The 15552-nt window shown below is 41.2% G+C and overlaps 1 protein-coding gene across 2 annotated transcripts in view; it reads right to left on the bottom strand.

The window, feature by feature from the left end:
* LOC147898820 (AP-1 complex subunit gamma-2-like) overlaps positions 1–15552 on the bottom strand; it is a 127047-nt gene that overhangs the window by 101319 nt on the left and 10176 nt on the right. For both annotated transcript variants that reach the window (XM_087378800.1, XM_087378801.1), the window contains exons 2-7: positions 11572–11874; positions 11299–11440; positions 7094–7267; positions 5464–5640; positions 4553–4707; positions 3807–3897 (exon numbers count right to left, since the gene is read on the bottom strand). In XM_087378800.1, coding sequence (XP_087234926.1) covers positions 3807–3897; positions 4553–4707; positions 5464–5640; positions 7094–7267; positions 11299–11440; positions 11572–11874 — 1042 coding nt within the window. The remainder of the gene's footprint in view (positions 1–3806; positions 3898–4552; positions 4708–5463; positions 5641–7093; positions 7268–11298; positions 11441–11571; positions 11875–15552) is intronic.

Here is a 15552-nt window from a genome sequence, read left to right on the forward strand (position 1 = left end):
CAAATGTGCCTTCATTGGCTGCACATCTCCACCAAATTCCAATTCTAAAGTAGTTGCGAGTCATCCTCTTCGTGCCTATGGTGCCATAGGAGCCACAATATTAACGTGGCCTCCAAGTAGCATCTCGTTGGTGGGCCTTAGGAGAGAGTCAAGTTAAGACTAGGTCTTAGGAAGGATAAAGGTAAGAAAGAGAGCTGTATGAAATGTGTGTGTGTGTGTGTGTGTGTGTGTGTGTTTGTGTGTGGTCATCGATGTTTGGCTCCGAGGGAGTCTGTGTCTCATATTTTTTGGCACTGCTCCGAGACACGTGACTTCTTGGGCATCCTTCGGCAAAGATTGCGACTGAGATTTCCTCACACTTCTTTCGAGAAGCTTTTCTAGCTTTTTGGGATATATCCTCAACGGCCGGATTTTGAGTTGTTCTTTACCTGGGTTCACTACTGAGCACTCTAGACTGTCTGGACAGATAGAAACCATAGAGTCTTTGGTGATCCTATGTTTTCTCCTTTTGTTTTCTCTCGTCGTTCTTTTCAGCAATCACTCATTGATTGTTTGCAAACTCACTACATAGACTATGATGTATATTTGTCCTACACGGAAATTTTCTTAGGTTCCCAGTTTTGGGATAGCTACTTTGTAATGTAAAGGATTCAAAGCTTTCACCCCCCCCCCAAAAAAAAAAGTGTGTGTGTGTGTGTGTGAGTGACACAGAGAGAGAGAGAGAGAGAGAGAGAGAGAGAGAGAGAGAGTTGTATTAATGTCTTTGGAAGACCTCACGGGCCTATGAGACAAAGTACAATCAAAGAAAGTAACTCATACGAGCCATTATGGGCTGAAGCAAAGGGCTCGCTAAGGCCCTTGCTGAGTACTAAGCTAAGCTAATAATCTCAAATCTCAGAGCTCAAGCATGCAAAGCTAGTGCTCCAAATACGTATCCAGGTGCCATGGTGGCTCTCGGATGAGACGTGCAAATGTCTTGTAACTGAGTTTTGTCTCTCGCTGTGGCAGAGGGCGTGGTCTACATGATCTCTGTAATTATAAGTACAAGAGAATACCAAAGTATTAACAATGAATGGGACCCCCATTTAAAGTTAACTGGGCCCATTTAAATGACTACTGCTAACCCTAGCATGCCCTACAATGTGATACAGGTTGTGACAGACAATGCAAACAATCGTGGGTAAAATGATGGAGGAAGAGTTTTAATCTATTGTCCGGACCCCATCTGCAGCCCATTGCTTGGATTTATTTATTGAATATACCCATATGGACACTAACTCCTCTATTATTCATTATGTGACAAAGAAGCCAAAAGAGTTGGCTAACTATAGAGCCACAAGTGACTTGCAGTTACTACACTCCTCAAACATCCACTTTGCATACATGTGCATCATTCTAGAGAGGCTGTGGCCTCTACTCTTGGCTTAGTGTATGAGTTCATGGACGGGAATGGTAGAAGCCTTAACAACAACATAACATTGAGTGCAGAGACGTAAGCTAAATTATGAGTACATGTAATATTAAAACAACAAATCTCTTAATTCATGAGCATTTGCCATTATGTTAGAAATTGGGAAGGTGAAGGAAACCTAAATGCTGTTTAATTTTTTTTCAGGCTAGATGGAATAAAACATATATGGGAGGGACGGTGGAATTATTTTCAGAAGTCCCCTTTATGGAGACCTGAGGAGCGATACATTAATGACGAGTTCGGCAGTGGATGAAACACATACGTAGATCTCATTTCAAAGAATAACAACGCACTTGTGAGACAACTAGAGGATGAGTTGCTAGTTTCAAAACTCTAGCTTGACATTTGGTAGGGGAACTACCATAAGCACAGACACTCAGATTGCTCCTGTGTCTTGGTCCACCAATTATCGAGTAGCAATCACTAAATTAAGGAGTGTGGCTATGAGAACTAAACTGTTGCAGCTTGTGAACATGGGCATTATTCCAAAGAAGAGAACCATCTCACCACACCTCAGTTAGAGGGATTGGTGTTTGCAGCTAGACTTAAAGGTTGCAACCTTGAAATTTCAAGTTCCTAATTCAGTTTTCACATAGTTATTAGTATCACATTGCACGCTTCAAATTGTTTCAAAGAATCAATTGCTGCCCCTTGACTTTCAAATATGTTTAATGTAGGTAAACCCAAATAAGGTGGATAGAGACAAGACTCCCAACATAACTGAGATGCCATATGTGCAGCTGTACAAGCAGGTTATACAGATAGGACCACGCACAAGAAGGCGCATCCCACCAGCAAATGGAGGAGGCTCCACCTTTTGATGAGGATGCTTCCACAGAAAGCGAGGAGGATGAGAACATCAGCGAGCAGGCAGCCATGGTGGCCTTGTCTAAAGAGGAGTGACTAATTAGCCTCTACTATGTGGAAACTACTAACGTCTAACTAGAGAGTCTACACACTAGATTAGTATACTGGTTAGTTTGACTAGTGACTAAGTATGTTGCACTTTCAAGATTCTTGTCACCAGGTTAGTAAGTCCTAGGTAACGAGTGTATGCTCAGGGCTACAAGGCTCTACTCTTAGTTGAGTCTTAAGGGCTGGCTACTTTGATTTGTGTTAAACTTTATGACATGTTTTACCATTTATGGTTTATTATGTAAGAACTTTTGAAGTTCTTGACAATGCAACAGTGAGCTGCTGCCTGCGCAATGTGAGTGGTTCATGAATCATTGATGATTGCACATGTGATGTGGTTGCTAGCATCATCTATGGTACATGAATATGACTTGCCTAGTCCCTAGATTCATATTTATCATTGCAATTTTAAATCATGAACATGCCAATTTCGATTCAACATTGTGGACACTGGGTTTACAAAATTACCGGTTTTAATCTATCTATGCCTTTAGTTTCTTCTCTCAGCTGTTTCTTTAGTACCTAATAGAAGTCTATTTCGAGAGAGAAGGGGTTTGGGAGGGGGGGGAGGGACTTAAGGCTGACCATGCTTCTAAGGCTCATAACTTGAGCTAGAGATCTCAAAGCTTTTCCTTAAAGAAATCCTACTACTACACTTTTTCTTAATGAAAGCCTCCCACACTTTCTTTCTCTAGACCAAGTAAGGATATCTAGAATGGTACTGTTAATAAGATTTCACTTTATCAACCCCACACCATACACTAATAGTCTTAACTTTGCCTCATACACTTCATATCGCCCCCATCAGCGCCAAGGGTCCCTCCAAGCCACTGAAAGATGCTGGCATATGAAGTGTTCATTGGCCCTTTCAATTTAGTATGCATGTCGATAGGAGGGTGATCTGGATATGGTAGGTGTCCAACCAATGTGTTGAGTCTATATGTGACTCCCAAACCTCTGTACAGTTCTGATCCTTCAGCCCCCCCACTGCATGCACTAGCAAATCAAACATTGTTCAATGTCCGCCAATGAATGTAAAAGGATCCTTTGAACTCAAATTGGTGATGCCCCCCGTGAAACATGTACAGTCCTGCAACAAGGAAATCTATACACATAATATCATGTTCACAAATATAAAATAAATCTAACATCTGGAATATGTCAACATGAAAGTGAACCTCTGATGCCAACATCCTATCAGGTCAACTTGCTGAGATAATGTTGGAAGTGAAATGTCTAATGAAAATCAGAGAAAACCAATCTGGTAAGATCTGTATACACGAGGGATAGGTGGTAACCACTGTGCTAGCTTCTCCAAGAACAGGAAGGAGCCATCTTCATCCCATAGAGAGAACAAGGATCAACATTTACGCTAATAAAATACAAGAAATCATAAGCACACAAAAATAAGCTACCTTACCTTCACACACTCTACGATAGTGGTTCTATGTCTCTGGACAGCTTGGGTATCCACTGCTACAACCCTGAGAAGCATATTCAGTGCAACATACCTGCAGAAGAGAGGGTTTCAACACCACAGCTAATGCTTCCTAACTTGAGAAAAAAATAAGCAATAATTTCCACCTCACCCAGAGCTAGCCATCCTGATTAAGCTAATGACACCTCTCGAGAATGAAATTATCTAAATGGTCTGCAAAGTCACACCTCAAATTATATTGACATAACAAATATTGCTATATTGGGAATATGCACATAGATTCGCTTGTAACTCCCAAGGACTTAGGTTGGTTGAGGAAGTCGGCACAGCCCTCTATGTGATGATTGGCTATGATCTATCAAAGATACCATAGCAGTACACCACAGCACCTTACCATAAAATTGGCCCGAGAGACCCAAGTTTAAACCCAAGTACATAAGCTGCTGCCAGCCTGTAGCCAATCGTGTCATAGAAGGGCATGCTGCCTACAGTACCAAATTTTAAACTTTTGTAGATCTCATTCTACATGGCCAGCATGCAAATGTTTGAAATTATACCCATCTAAAGAATTTGCCTTTCTGAATGTCAGAATTATAATTCTCCAGGCCAACATCTGCTCTACTGTCCCCCTTAAAATGAAATGTGAAAGCATGACAAGAAGGCTGCTAGAAGCAGTAATCGAGAGAACACAACTGTTGGGCATCGTAAGAAAACAAAATGTCAGTCACCTGATGTTGTTGTCACGATTTGATAGGAAACGACCAAGAATGTTGATGGCAAGCACACGCAGCCCACTCGTAGATTCTATGCCCATGATAGTCTGGACACATTCATAAAGTATAGCATTGCCTGCATTCTTGTTTGATTCAGTATTTGTAGCCACCTGCATTAAGAGATTGCAAGAAGTTAGCAGATGTAACTAGATGACATTGATTTGACATACTAATACCACAGCAAGCCGGTTCTTTTGCAATTAAAGAGTCACATATGTATCGAGTTACAGCAAACTTTAGCCTTCCCATGCAATTTTCCATATCTAGACATTACAAACAAACCCAGATAAAGCATTGCGAGAAGACTCAGCCAAAGCTGCTAGACAGGAGAATGAAATGAACAAAAGATGAATATCTAGAGAAGCATATACGACACATGCAATCTTCATACATGCCTTGGGCATTCTTCAAGTGGGCATCTGCTGAGAAAAACTCAAAATTTTTACCTCACTCAAACATAGAATTGACATGCACACTCCTATCACTTGTAGCGGCTTTGCCCCTGCCTTTACAGAGTCACATGTTATGGATCTAAGCCTGCAGGTTGATAACTAGGTTGAAAGCTCCTGAGTTCTTTGTGTATCAGCTCATTTAAACTACTGATCTAGGCTGAGCAATAAACGTAACAATCTATCTACAAGAGAGAAAAGATGCCATCCATATGACAAGTGTGCATCTTTCATGACGTCCTATTCACCTGTCTACATGGACGTTCCTGTTTAGCCATATTCATCAAGTACAAAGTCAAAGCATCTAGACATAAACTTATTACTCCATTTGTTTATCATGCCATCAAAAGGAAGCAAGTCTGAATCATATGAGAAAAGAAAGAAAGAGAGAGAGAGAGAGAGAGAGAGAAGGAATACCTGAGCAAGAATATCACTCATAGCATCACTTGTGTTGGGATCATTATGCCCCACAAGCTGAAGCAGTCTCAGCACTCTGATTTGAAGAAATGGATCTGTGAACCCACTGATATCATATTCATGTGCATATCCACTTGTAAGCATATTTTTCAAGGTGCGTACCAGAGTAGATGTTTGCTGCACATACAAACAATTCATGCATAGAGTTTTCAATGGAGCCCTAAGTTCATCCAAGCGTCGATGAGAAACACACCATTGGAGCTCATCAAAAAGAGCACCTTATCATGCACCAAATGCTGACGAGAGAAGCCAGATGGTCTTCAAAACAAGGAAACAAGATAGGGTATTTACTATTAATGTTCATAGGAAGCACCTCATGGTTTATAGGGAACGGAACTACTTAAGGGGCATCTGGTGGGATCAGCAAAACTTGAGAAAGAGAATCAGAGAGAGGAGGAGGGAAAGATAAAAAGATGGGAAATTTGGGAGGGGGGGCGGGGCCGGGGGGTTTTGTGGCATGGGGGGCTTAGAAAAGCCATTCTAGAGCTCGTGCATAAGCATTACACTACTGCGAGACATTGCTAACAAACTTGTTATACAATTTCATTTGCCACCCTTTTATTGTCTACCGAAGCTACTATCAAATCTTCTAGGAAGCTATGTTTTGCCACTTCTCCACCTCTTTTATGCCTACAAGAAGATATAACAAAAATAGCCACAAGCTATGCAATTTGGCGCGTGCCAGAAATTTCAAAACAGTTGTATGTGTAAGTTTGCATATTAAAGATTCCACGCTCACATCTAAGGTAAGAGATATATAGGGTTAAGATTAGACAGACAAAGAAGCAACACAAAAGTGAGTACAGGCATAGATTGAGAGTTAGATGGGATTGTCCATCTAATACTGGAGGTACCGTTCGGAGCATTGACATATGGCCAACGGAGTCTAGCACATCTGAGATTAAGCTCGCTGTTCTATTGACACGACTGGCAAACTGAAGACCAAAAGAGAGCTTACCAGAAAAGGACCTGCTGAGCCATAGATTCATTACAACTCCTAAGCCTTTAACCTCCTGCAGCTATCTTACATCAGCACGTGAAAAAATGCAGACTTCAATACCCAAACAATATCACAGATATCTCTTACATGTGCGCACTTTAAAAGGGAATAACTTAATATTCTGGATCAGGCACTTCTATAAATACACCGGCGAACACCTCCTTAACTGAATGCCTAGTAAAGGCGAAGCTTCAAAACACATTGACTTTCCCTAAATATCACATCACCAATGCTGTGAATTCTGGAGTCTTTCCTATCAAAGAAAGTGCTCTCTCTCATTGCATGTTCTGTTAAGGCTCCTTGGTTCTACCCTGACCTAAAAACCTAGTTTCACCCCGAAATGATCTCCTTCATTTCGCCAAGCTAACCTCAAAATGACTGAGCACGTCTACCTACTTTAAAGCTCTAAAATATGAGGATTGGCATACAATAGGAAGTCTTGGTACATGCCGCTACAAACTAGGATGAAAAGCCACCGTAAATAAACAATCGAAGGTTTTGAAACATATCCTGAAACTGAATATACAATTTGGAAACAAGAACTGGATGGCATCTCTTAACAAGTTCTACCTTTCTGAAATGTTCAAGTGCCATGGTGTTTGCTTTGCATAGCTCAGTGCACAACTTCACCCCAGCTATGAGGACTCCATGGTGTTTATCAGAAAGCAGCACCGTTGCAGGCTTCAAAAAATTATCTGCAAGGTCTGGAACTTTGCGCAATATCCGCACACAACATAAAGCTGCCTACAAGAAAGATTACATTGCAACCCAAAAGGCATAATGTTAACCCTCGGAAACTCTTCATGTACGCTCCAGAAAACATGCTAGTCTGTTTCAAATAAACATCTGGGAAAAGCACCTTTATTATACATTTATAAAGAATTCTATATAACCAACTGCCAAAATTTACAAAATGAGCTTATCATCATAGCATGTGCCATGTCATAAATTAAATGTCCAGCGAAGCAGGAATAAAAACCAGTGCAAAATGTATTTTTAATGACCAAAGACCTAAAACCACATGCTGAGGAGCTTAACAAAACATTCAGGAATTTCCCAGATATGCCGGCAAGTTGCAGCACAGAACATTGCCCAATATCCAAACGCAACATAAAGCTGCCTACAAAGCAGGTTGCACAAAGGGGGTCACAGACCAACCATATAACACGATTCAAGAAGTGGAACACTCTAGCTGCCTGCTCAGGTTGGCAGAAAGAGTCGGAGAGGGGCAACTACTCATTATTGAGACATAAGAGCCAGGAAAGGGAGGGAAAGGACAAGAGTCTTACGCATGATGTTACCCCTTACAAAACTCTTCCTGTAGGATCTAGAAAACATATACCTTTGTAGGACTAGAATATATCCAATCATACAAATTCAGATTTCTGTTGTTCTAAAGTCTGAAGAAAAGATTTAGCTGTAGGGGCTTCTGCACCTGTGAGATATTTCGATATAGTTGAACAACTGGTCACCAGTTGGACAAAAATTCAAAGAAATTGCATGTCCTCTAAGGTTATAGAAAAATATACCTTTGTAAGACTAGAATATATCCAATCATACAAAAAGTCTAAAGAAATTTTTTAGCTGTTGGTCCTTCTGCACCAACGTAATCTATTTTTATATAGGCTCCAGAAAACATGCACAATCAGTTTCAGATAACCATGTGGGAAAAGCACTCTATGCCACATTTATAAAGAATTCTACATAAACAAACTGGTAAATGTTTAGGCTGAACATGTCATCACATCAAGTTGAAAATCGATTGTCCAGCGAAATGGAATGATAACCTGTCGCATTTTTTTCAATGCTAAGCTGTAGCTCATGTGTCACACAAAGGCAGGGCATGCAACAATGCATCCCTTGCATCCTGATAATGAACATACCGGAACAACAACACCACGGAATGTAGAAATTTCCCGGAAAGAAAAACCATAAAACATGTCATCATCCAAATAAAATGCAAAAATGTGAATTACATATGCACATCTCAGTTTTTGGACTTCACAGAACTTACTCCACAAGTCATAGACTATTGGCTGACGTCAATACTTAATAGATTTTGTATTGGAAATCAGAGGGGATCAAATGAGTAGATAGAAGTGAGGCGAAGATTTGATTGATACAAAGAAAGGGGGACGAGCATTTTTTGAGCGAAATCTTCCAAGCGTCCGAGCGAAGGAAAAAAAAAGCTTCCAACTATGCATAAATATGGCAAAAATCGATCAGAAGAAAACATAGTTTCACTTAGATATATGCAAAGTATTATAGCAATGCCTATTTTATATAAAAATCTTTAGGTGAATCTGTAGGAATGGTGAGAGCATAATGGGATGGCTTTTGAAGAAACCCACATGTAAAGTAGACTTCTCTATGAAAATTCCCTTATGATCCTTCTTACAACTTTTACTTAATAGGGGGTGACATTGAAAACCCTCTCTCAACCTATCTTCATGAAAGAGTTTCTTCAAAGAAAACTCATTGAAACAAGCCATCCAGGTAGTTTCGCCAGCGAAACCCGTTTGAAGCAAGTCTCCCAAGGTAGTTTCGCTGGCGAAACTACCTTGGACAGCACTTTTAAAAGTGACATAACTTTCATATCCAATGTCCAAATATAGTCATTCAACCACTCAAATTGATCGGAACACCCCATTTGAGCACATCTATGGAGTTATATTTTGGAAAATCTTTCATATATAGTATTAAATATTACATGTATTTTATGAGAGTGATATATAAGCCTAAGTTAATACTTATTTATAGTAATTTAAACTTCTTTAGAAACATGTCCATAAATATGCTATAAAAACACTAAAAAGATATTGCCATATGATATAAATGTGTTAATAAGTAATTATATATGCATAGTATTATTACATTGAGAGTGATTATGAGGAATGTTTCTTAAAGGAATCAACACTTTTTTAAGGTAATAACAGGGGTACAAAGGGATGTCTCTAAATAAGAAAATTATGTTGTGTAAAAATGAATGAGTGACTAGTCTGTATATTTTTATGATAAAGGGATCTAGTTCTAGTGAAAATAAAAGTGTAAAAACCATGTTTCCTAAAGAAAAACATTTTTAAAAATCTCTTGAAAAACACGCTCGGATAAACCTGCTCATAGGTTTTTGCTCGTAAAATTGACGCATCCCAAAGAAAGTACAATGGGTGGCCTCAGTTTATGGGCAGCCTTATCTTCTACACACATTTAGCTCACTGATGATGTAAATGAGGTGACATCACAGAGAATCAAATCAAATTTTGACCTTATCTAGAGGCCAAAGGTCACTTATCACACAAGTCCAAAACCAAAAGGCACATTCACACTACGCCTAGTTCCCACACCTTTGGCTATGAAAGTACCCAACAAGCCCGCATTTGGAGCAAAGATAGTGCGACCCAACATGCAAAGAGAAGACAGATCTCCAACTCTCCCGCAATACTGCAAAGAGCCAGCCTTACTGTCCACGCCTCCCATGTGACGGCAATCCCCTCAACCAGCTTGCGACCAGCAAATGAGACCATCACTCAGACATTCCCCCTTACTCCTAACAAGGGACAAGGCATGTCAGAAGCCTGGAACTGGCTCTCACATAATAAATGACAAATACATTCATTTTTAGGGCAACAACCCAAGGTAGAGAACCCTTATTGACTCTCAGCACAAACACTCACTCAGAGAAAAAGTAAATATGTGGAAACAAATAAATCTCTCAGGGTGACAGATGTTCCCCGTGCAGCTGCTTGCACACAAGTGTGCACATTCTTACTTTTCTCACCGTGTACTGGAAGACCTGGCAAGAATGCCACATAGAAGATAGTGTTGGTGAAATTCATTAAAACAGCTACTTAGGACATTCAACCCATGACTCTCAAAATATCAAGCTGGAGTCTCAATGTCGGGTCAAAAGAATCAAATTAGGTAAGAAACCCCAATTTACAAATTTACAAGCTATACCAGCTTCAAATTGACTTTAAAATGAAAACTCCAAAATTTTACCAAATGCAGGAGCTGTTATTTCTAGAAAAGCCCCAAATTCTGTGAAGTACAACTGAAATTTTGGGAAAACCCACCTTCAATTAGGTAAATTTAGAGCATCAGGAGTAGTTGGTCGCAGGTTTCTGTAAGCACCACCATTGAAGTGTTCTTGAGCTGTCTTGAAAATGACATAGCTCTCTGCTTAGCAAGCCTTGCAAAGGGCAACATCCTTACATTATACCATCAATAGCAAGGCAATGTGTCAAGGGGAGTAGCTTCTTCACCTGCATTTCAAGCACCTCTAGAGGAGTCTCATGAAAGCATTTTTCAAGAAAAAGCCCTGCTCAGATGAACACTTTATAGTGCCCTGGGAGTGGTGACCTATGGTGGCACAAGTTAATAAGCTGGTGGCATTATGAATGGATCAGACTATGACCTAGATGTGACCACTGATTGTCATATGCAAGAGACTACCAACAGCCGGAAAATCCGTTGGGACCTTCATGTGTCGGCCATGGAACTGCTGCATGGCACGGAAGGAGACCCAAGTTTACACATGTTATGAATGTTGTGTGTATGTGGTGTAAGACTAACTGTCGATTTTGTTTCAATCATAAAAGGAAGTGGGGGGGCGTGGTGACCTCAACCACTTATGTGGCTTCCTGCTTCTACACTCCAGCAAACATGTATATACAACTCTCCAGCCCCTAAATTAAGTTTCGAATTTCCACGCGCTGTGATGAAGGTACACTGAAAACAATGAGTACTAGGTTCAAGCTTCACCAAAGCATTCTTACCTTTTTTCTAATGTATGAATTGTTGCTTTGAAGAAGTTTCTCTACTTCAGTGGCAAGATCCCGAGCCATTTCAGCTGAACAAATATTTCCCAACGCACAAAGAGCAAGGCCGATTATGAACTGATTGCTGTGATTTAGGTCACTGCAAATTTAAAATCCGTAAGTATTCTGACAGCAAAACAGACATAAAAAGAATGAAATATGCGAAGCATTAACAATATTTTAATAGTATGCAACATGGAAACATGAAAGCTACTGGTTTTCATGGCATACTTCTTCAAAGAGTTTGTCACCAGCATCAAAACTTCCTGCCTTTCATCCAAAAGTAGCATTAGCCCAAGATAACCTATTCGCTTCTCTGGAAAACCTGAAGATGCAATCAACTTGAGGCACTCCATTTGGCCAAAGTGTGTAGGATAGCCAAGCATATGTATAAACATAAGCTTAGCTAAATTGCGATGACTGTATCCTTGTTCATTCTCATTAAAAGCGGTGCGCAAGGCTGCACATTCCTTCTTTATGACAGCCCGTTCTTCAGCTGCGGTTTTGCATGCGCGGATTGCACGTATCATATCCCTGTTCCATAGGAAAGCCACATTAATGGAGCTCTATACAAAAATGCACATATCTTAGCCTGGTCATAAATGAAACTTAGTCATGCCATGCATCCAGCTTCTTCTGCATAAGTCATCACACAAGAGAGAGATGATTTACACATTTAATAGCATTCTACAGCTCTTGTATGATAGTGAAGGTGAAGAATCCCATCCCAAACCCCTGACCACTGATCACAGACTGCAAGCCCCCACTCAAGTGGATCAGCAAGAATATAACAAGCAAGAAAAACACTTAAGCAATCTTATTGCTTCTTCAGCAACTTGCAAGCTCTATCAAACTTCAAGGAGAAAAAAAAATTGAAACAAAAATGTGCAAATACACGAGGCAAGCCATCCAAGACAAAGCAAATATACTCACTGCCACTCTACTACAATGGATAGGACACATGATGTCATCAAAGAATGACTAAAGAAGGGAGCTCTTTGTAACAGCTAACGTATGTGATCTACATAGACCATTGTGTAGGCATAAGAATGACTTTGTAGTAGAAGCAACGAATATGCTAGACTAGTAGTAGCAGTAGAAAGGGTGCATGAAACTTGGATTGAACACTCTCTAACATTTTTTGAACAATCTCTAACAACATTTGAGTTACCAAATGTAAGGTGTGAATGATCTATACCCACATCAATGACAAAAGTAATCAAAATCTTGCAACTTGCGACATGTATTCAAGAGGTAGTGACTTAAATTGAGCTCTCCACGAATGAGGTGATGATGCATCCTTCTAGGTGGTCACATACCTTCATAGAGTCAAGGACTTGGGCACGACTACATCAGGATGGTGTAGGCTACCTCAACTAGCCCTTAGCTCCTCTATGGCATTAGAGGTTGAGGGGTTCAAAGGAGTTGGTACGCTTGGACACACGGATTATTCAAAGTCCTAGGACTCCATATCAACAAGCTGCCACCATTTCAATATAGCCTTGAGGCCCCATCCATTCAACTCACCTATCATTATCACGAGGTGAACCATACAGCTCCACACGTACAAGACCTGGCTAGACCAGCATTACGGCGTGGAACATCTAGGTTGCATGATGCAGCCTAGTGATGGGCGAGCACTTTGTTCCACCTGCGTCCCCTCTTGTAGGCATTTGGCAAGATATCATCATACCCTGCACCATATGGGAGCATGGGACATCGAGATCTAAAGCAAGCGATCGCCGAGAGCTGGGAGCGTTTCAGCAACACTTGGCCTACAGGTATATTCTATATATTCATGCCGGATTCGCTAGTTGTATAGTCCTCCTCCCTAATTGCTAACTCCTGTTTCAAAGATTCCCTAGGCAGTGAGCTAGGTTCTCTGGAAACAGGCTGTTTCCTTTTCAGCCAGTTTTTGTTCGTATGTGTCCCACGATCAGTGCTTCAGGGACTGCTGATTTGTACCCCTTTAAGAAGAGATACAGGTTAGCATTTGACAAGCTGAGAGAGAGAGAGAGAGAGAGAGAGAGAGAGAGAGAGAGCGAAAGAAAGAAAGAAAGGTGTATTAACGTCTTTAGGAGACCTCACGTGTCTATGAGACAAGATACAAAATATATGTAACCCATACAAGCCACTGTGGGCTGAAGCAAAGGGCTCACTAAGGCCCTTGCTGAGTACTGAGAGAGAGAGAGAGAGAGAGAGAGAGAGAGAAAGAAAGAAATAAAGAAAGTTTATTAAGTCTTCATAAGACCAATGGGTCTATGAGACTGAAAAACCTGATACAATGAGCTGTGGTAGTGGAGCTACTAAACGAGCATCCACACCGATGCAGAATGCAAAAAAATGCAAAATGGCAATACTAAGTCCTAAGTACAACATAGTCATGTCGGTAGTCGACTATAAGTATCAATCTCAGCATTAGCATCGACATCATCATAATCATCATCATCAGTAGGACATCAGGATGGATGAGGTAGTGGAGGCATGAGGTCAGCAATAGAGCGCTGTCAGCCCCTCAAGGGTGTAGTCTTGGTACGTCTCCTGGTCGTAGCTCTACGTCTAAACAGGGCCACTGTGACCCTCGTCGGTCGGACACCGACCCTAAACAAGGAGGGATGTCCCCAAGTATGATCTGTGTGTCAACCCTCTGTCTGAGCTGTCGGGTCACAAGCTTTGGGTCACCATCATGCCGAGGTCTCATCTCGTGGGGATCTATGTGATCTGGCTCAAAGAACTTCGTGATAAAGCTCTGAGAGGTATCAGTTGAGAAAGAAATCTGCTCCTGTCTCCGTGCTCGAAGTATCCTCTCGCGGTGTCTAAGCATCTCATGAATGAAACCAGCCAAACACCGCTGGTCTGGGTAGGCGAGGAAACGGGCCAAAACCCCATAACTATCTCTAAACAGACAGTAGAAACGCCCTTGGATCTCATAGTAAAAGGACACCTCCTCTGTCTCAACCTCTTGCATGTCACACAGTGTGCATATGCGCCTCTCCCTGGGTAACCGCTCTGCTCTGCCGCTCTCGATACGAAGTGTGTGAAGAGAACCTGAACTGCCCAAGAGAGATCCTCAACGAGTGGGGTAGGTGAATTTGCGCGTATCCTGGTGAAACCCTCCGCTGTGATATGTAAGAACTGATCTCTGTAGAAGCCCAGCTTCACTGGAAGATCACTCGGGCCCAACCAGGTCCGGAATGTGTGTAGTTGTAGTAGATCCTCATGGATAACCTAGTTGACCTCGTGTGATAGGAGAGGAGAGAACGGAGCATCCATGCTATACTAGAATGGAGGTAGTCTGTCCATGTGGAGCCCTAGTCCCGCAAACCATCTCTTTGTGCGCGAGCGCGCGCGAGAGAGAGAAAGAGAGACAGAGAGAGAGAGAGAGAGAGAGAGAGAGAGAGCAATCCTTGTGTCCTTCTGAAGTCATCATCAATGTACAAAGCTCTTAGGGTCAGTGTCAGCCCATATGACACCTTACAAATCCTACGAAATCAAAACCTTGTGGCTACTTCATTGAGCAATGGAAAATCATAAATAACATGGAACGCCCAATATAAGTGCATCAAGGGAAAAGAGAGCACAACATCACCCCTCCCTGTATGAGAACCCTATATTTATACTTATTAGGATACAAAATCAAATACAATTCCTAGGCTATGGAACAAGCCTTATACGGACATATTGCCCAAGGCACAAATCAATGAATGTATACGGCATTCGCGTGGGTAAGATACAATTTGTTGCTAAATAATCAGTCCAAATGAGGCCATAGCCAACTCTGAAGATCTAATGAAGAAAGGAATGATCTTTTGTAGAACAAATGGCTGAACTGATTTAGATCAAAAAATTCGCAACCAATCAATTAAAGAATCTCCCTGTTTACAATCTGTGAAAAGCTCAGTTCTCAAATAGTTGAGGCCATTGCAAGTGAGAAATCAGCATTCAAATGGCCATTCAGATGCAGAAAAGCAAGTAGAGGCTAGAAATATGAAGACTAGAGGAGCACTGAGAAGTCCAACGTAGCTCAGAAACCAATCTTGGGTGGCTTGTAGTGGTATGGGACACCACAAACAATGGCCGTGGACAAATCCAAATGATGCTCCATGCTGGCAATGGTTCTCACTTGGATGGTCTGGAGGTGAGTTGCATGTCAGATGTCTTGAGATTACTTGAGAGTGACTTTGCAGCTTAAATTAGGGTTAGAACAGTAAA

This window comes from Dipteris shenzhenensis, chromosome 9, assembly GCF_047967505.1.
Source record: "Dipteris shenzhenensis isolate YYH24624 ecotype China chromosome 9, Dip_SZ_1.0, whole genome shotgun sequence".
NCBI classification, from domain to species: Eukaryota; Viridiplantae; Streptophyta; class Polypodiopsida; order Gleicheniales; family Dipteridaceae; genus Dipteris; species Dipteris shenzhenensis.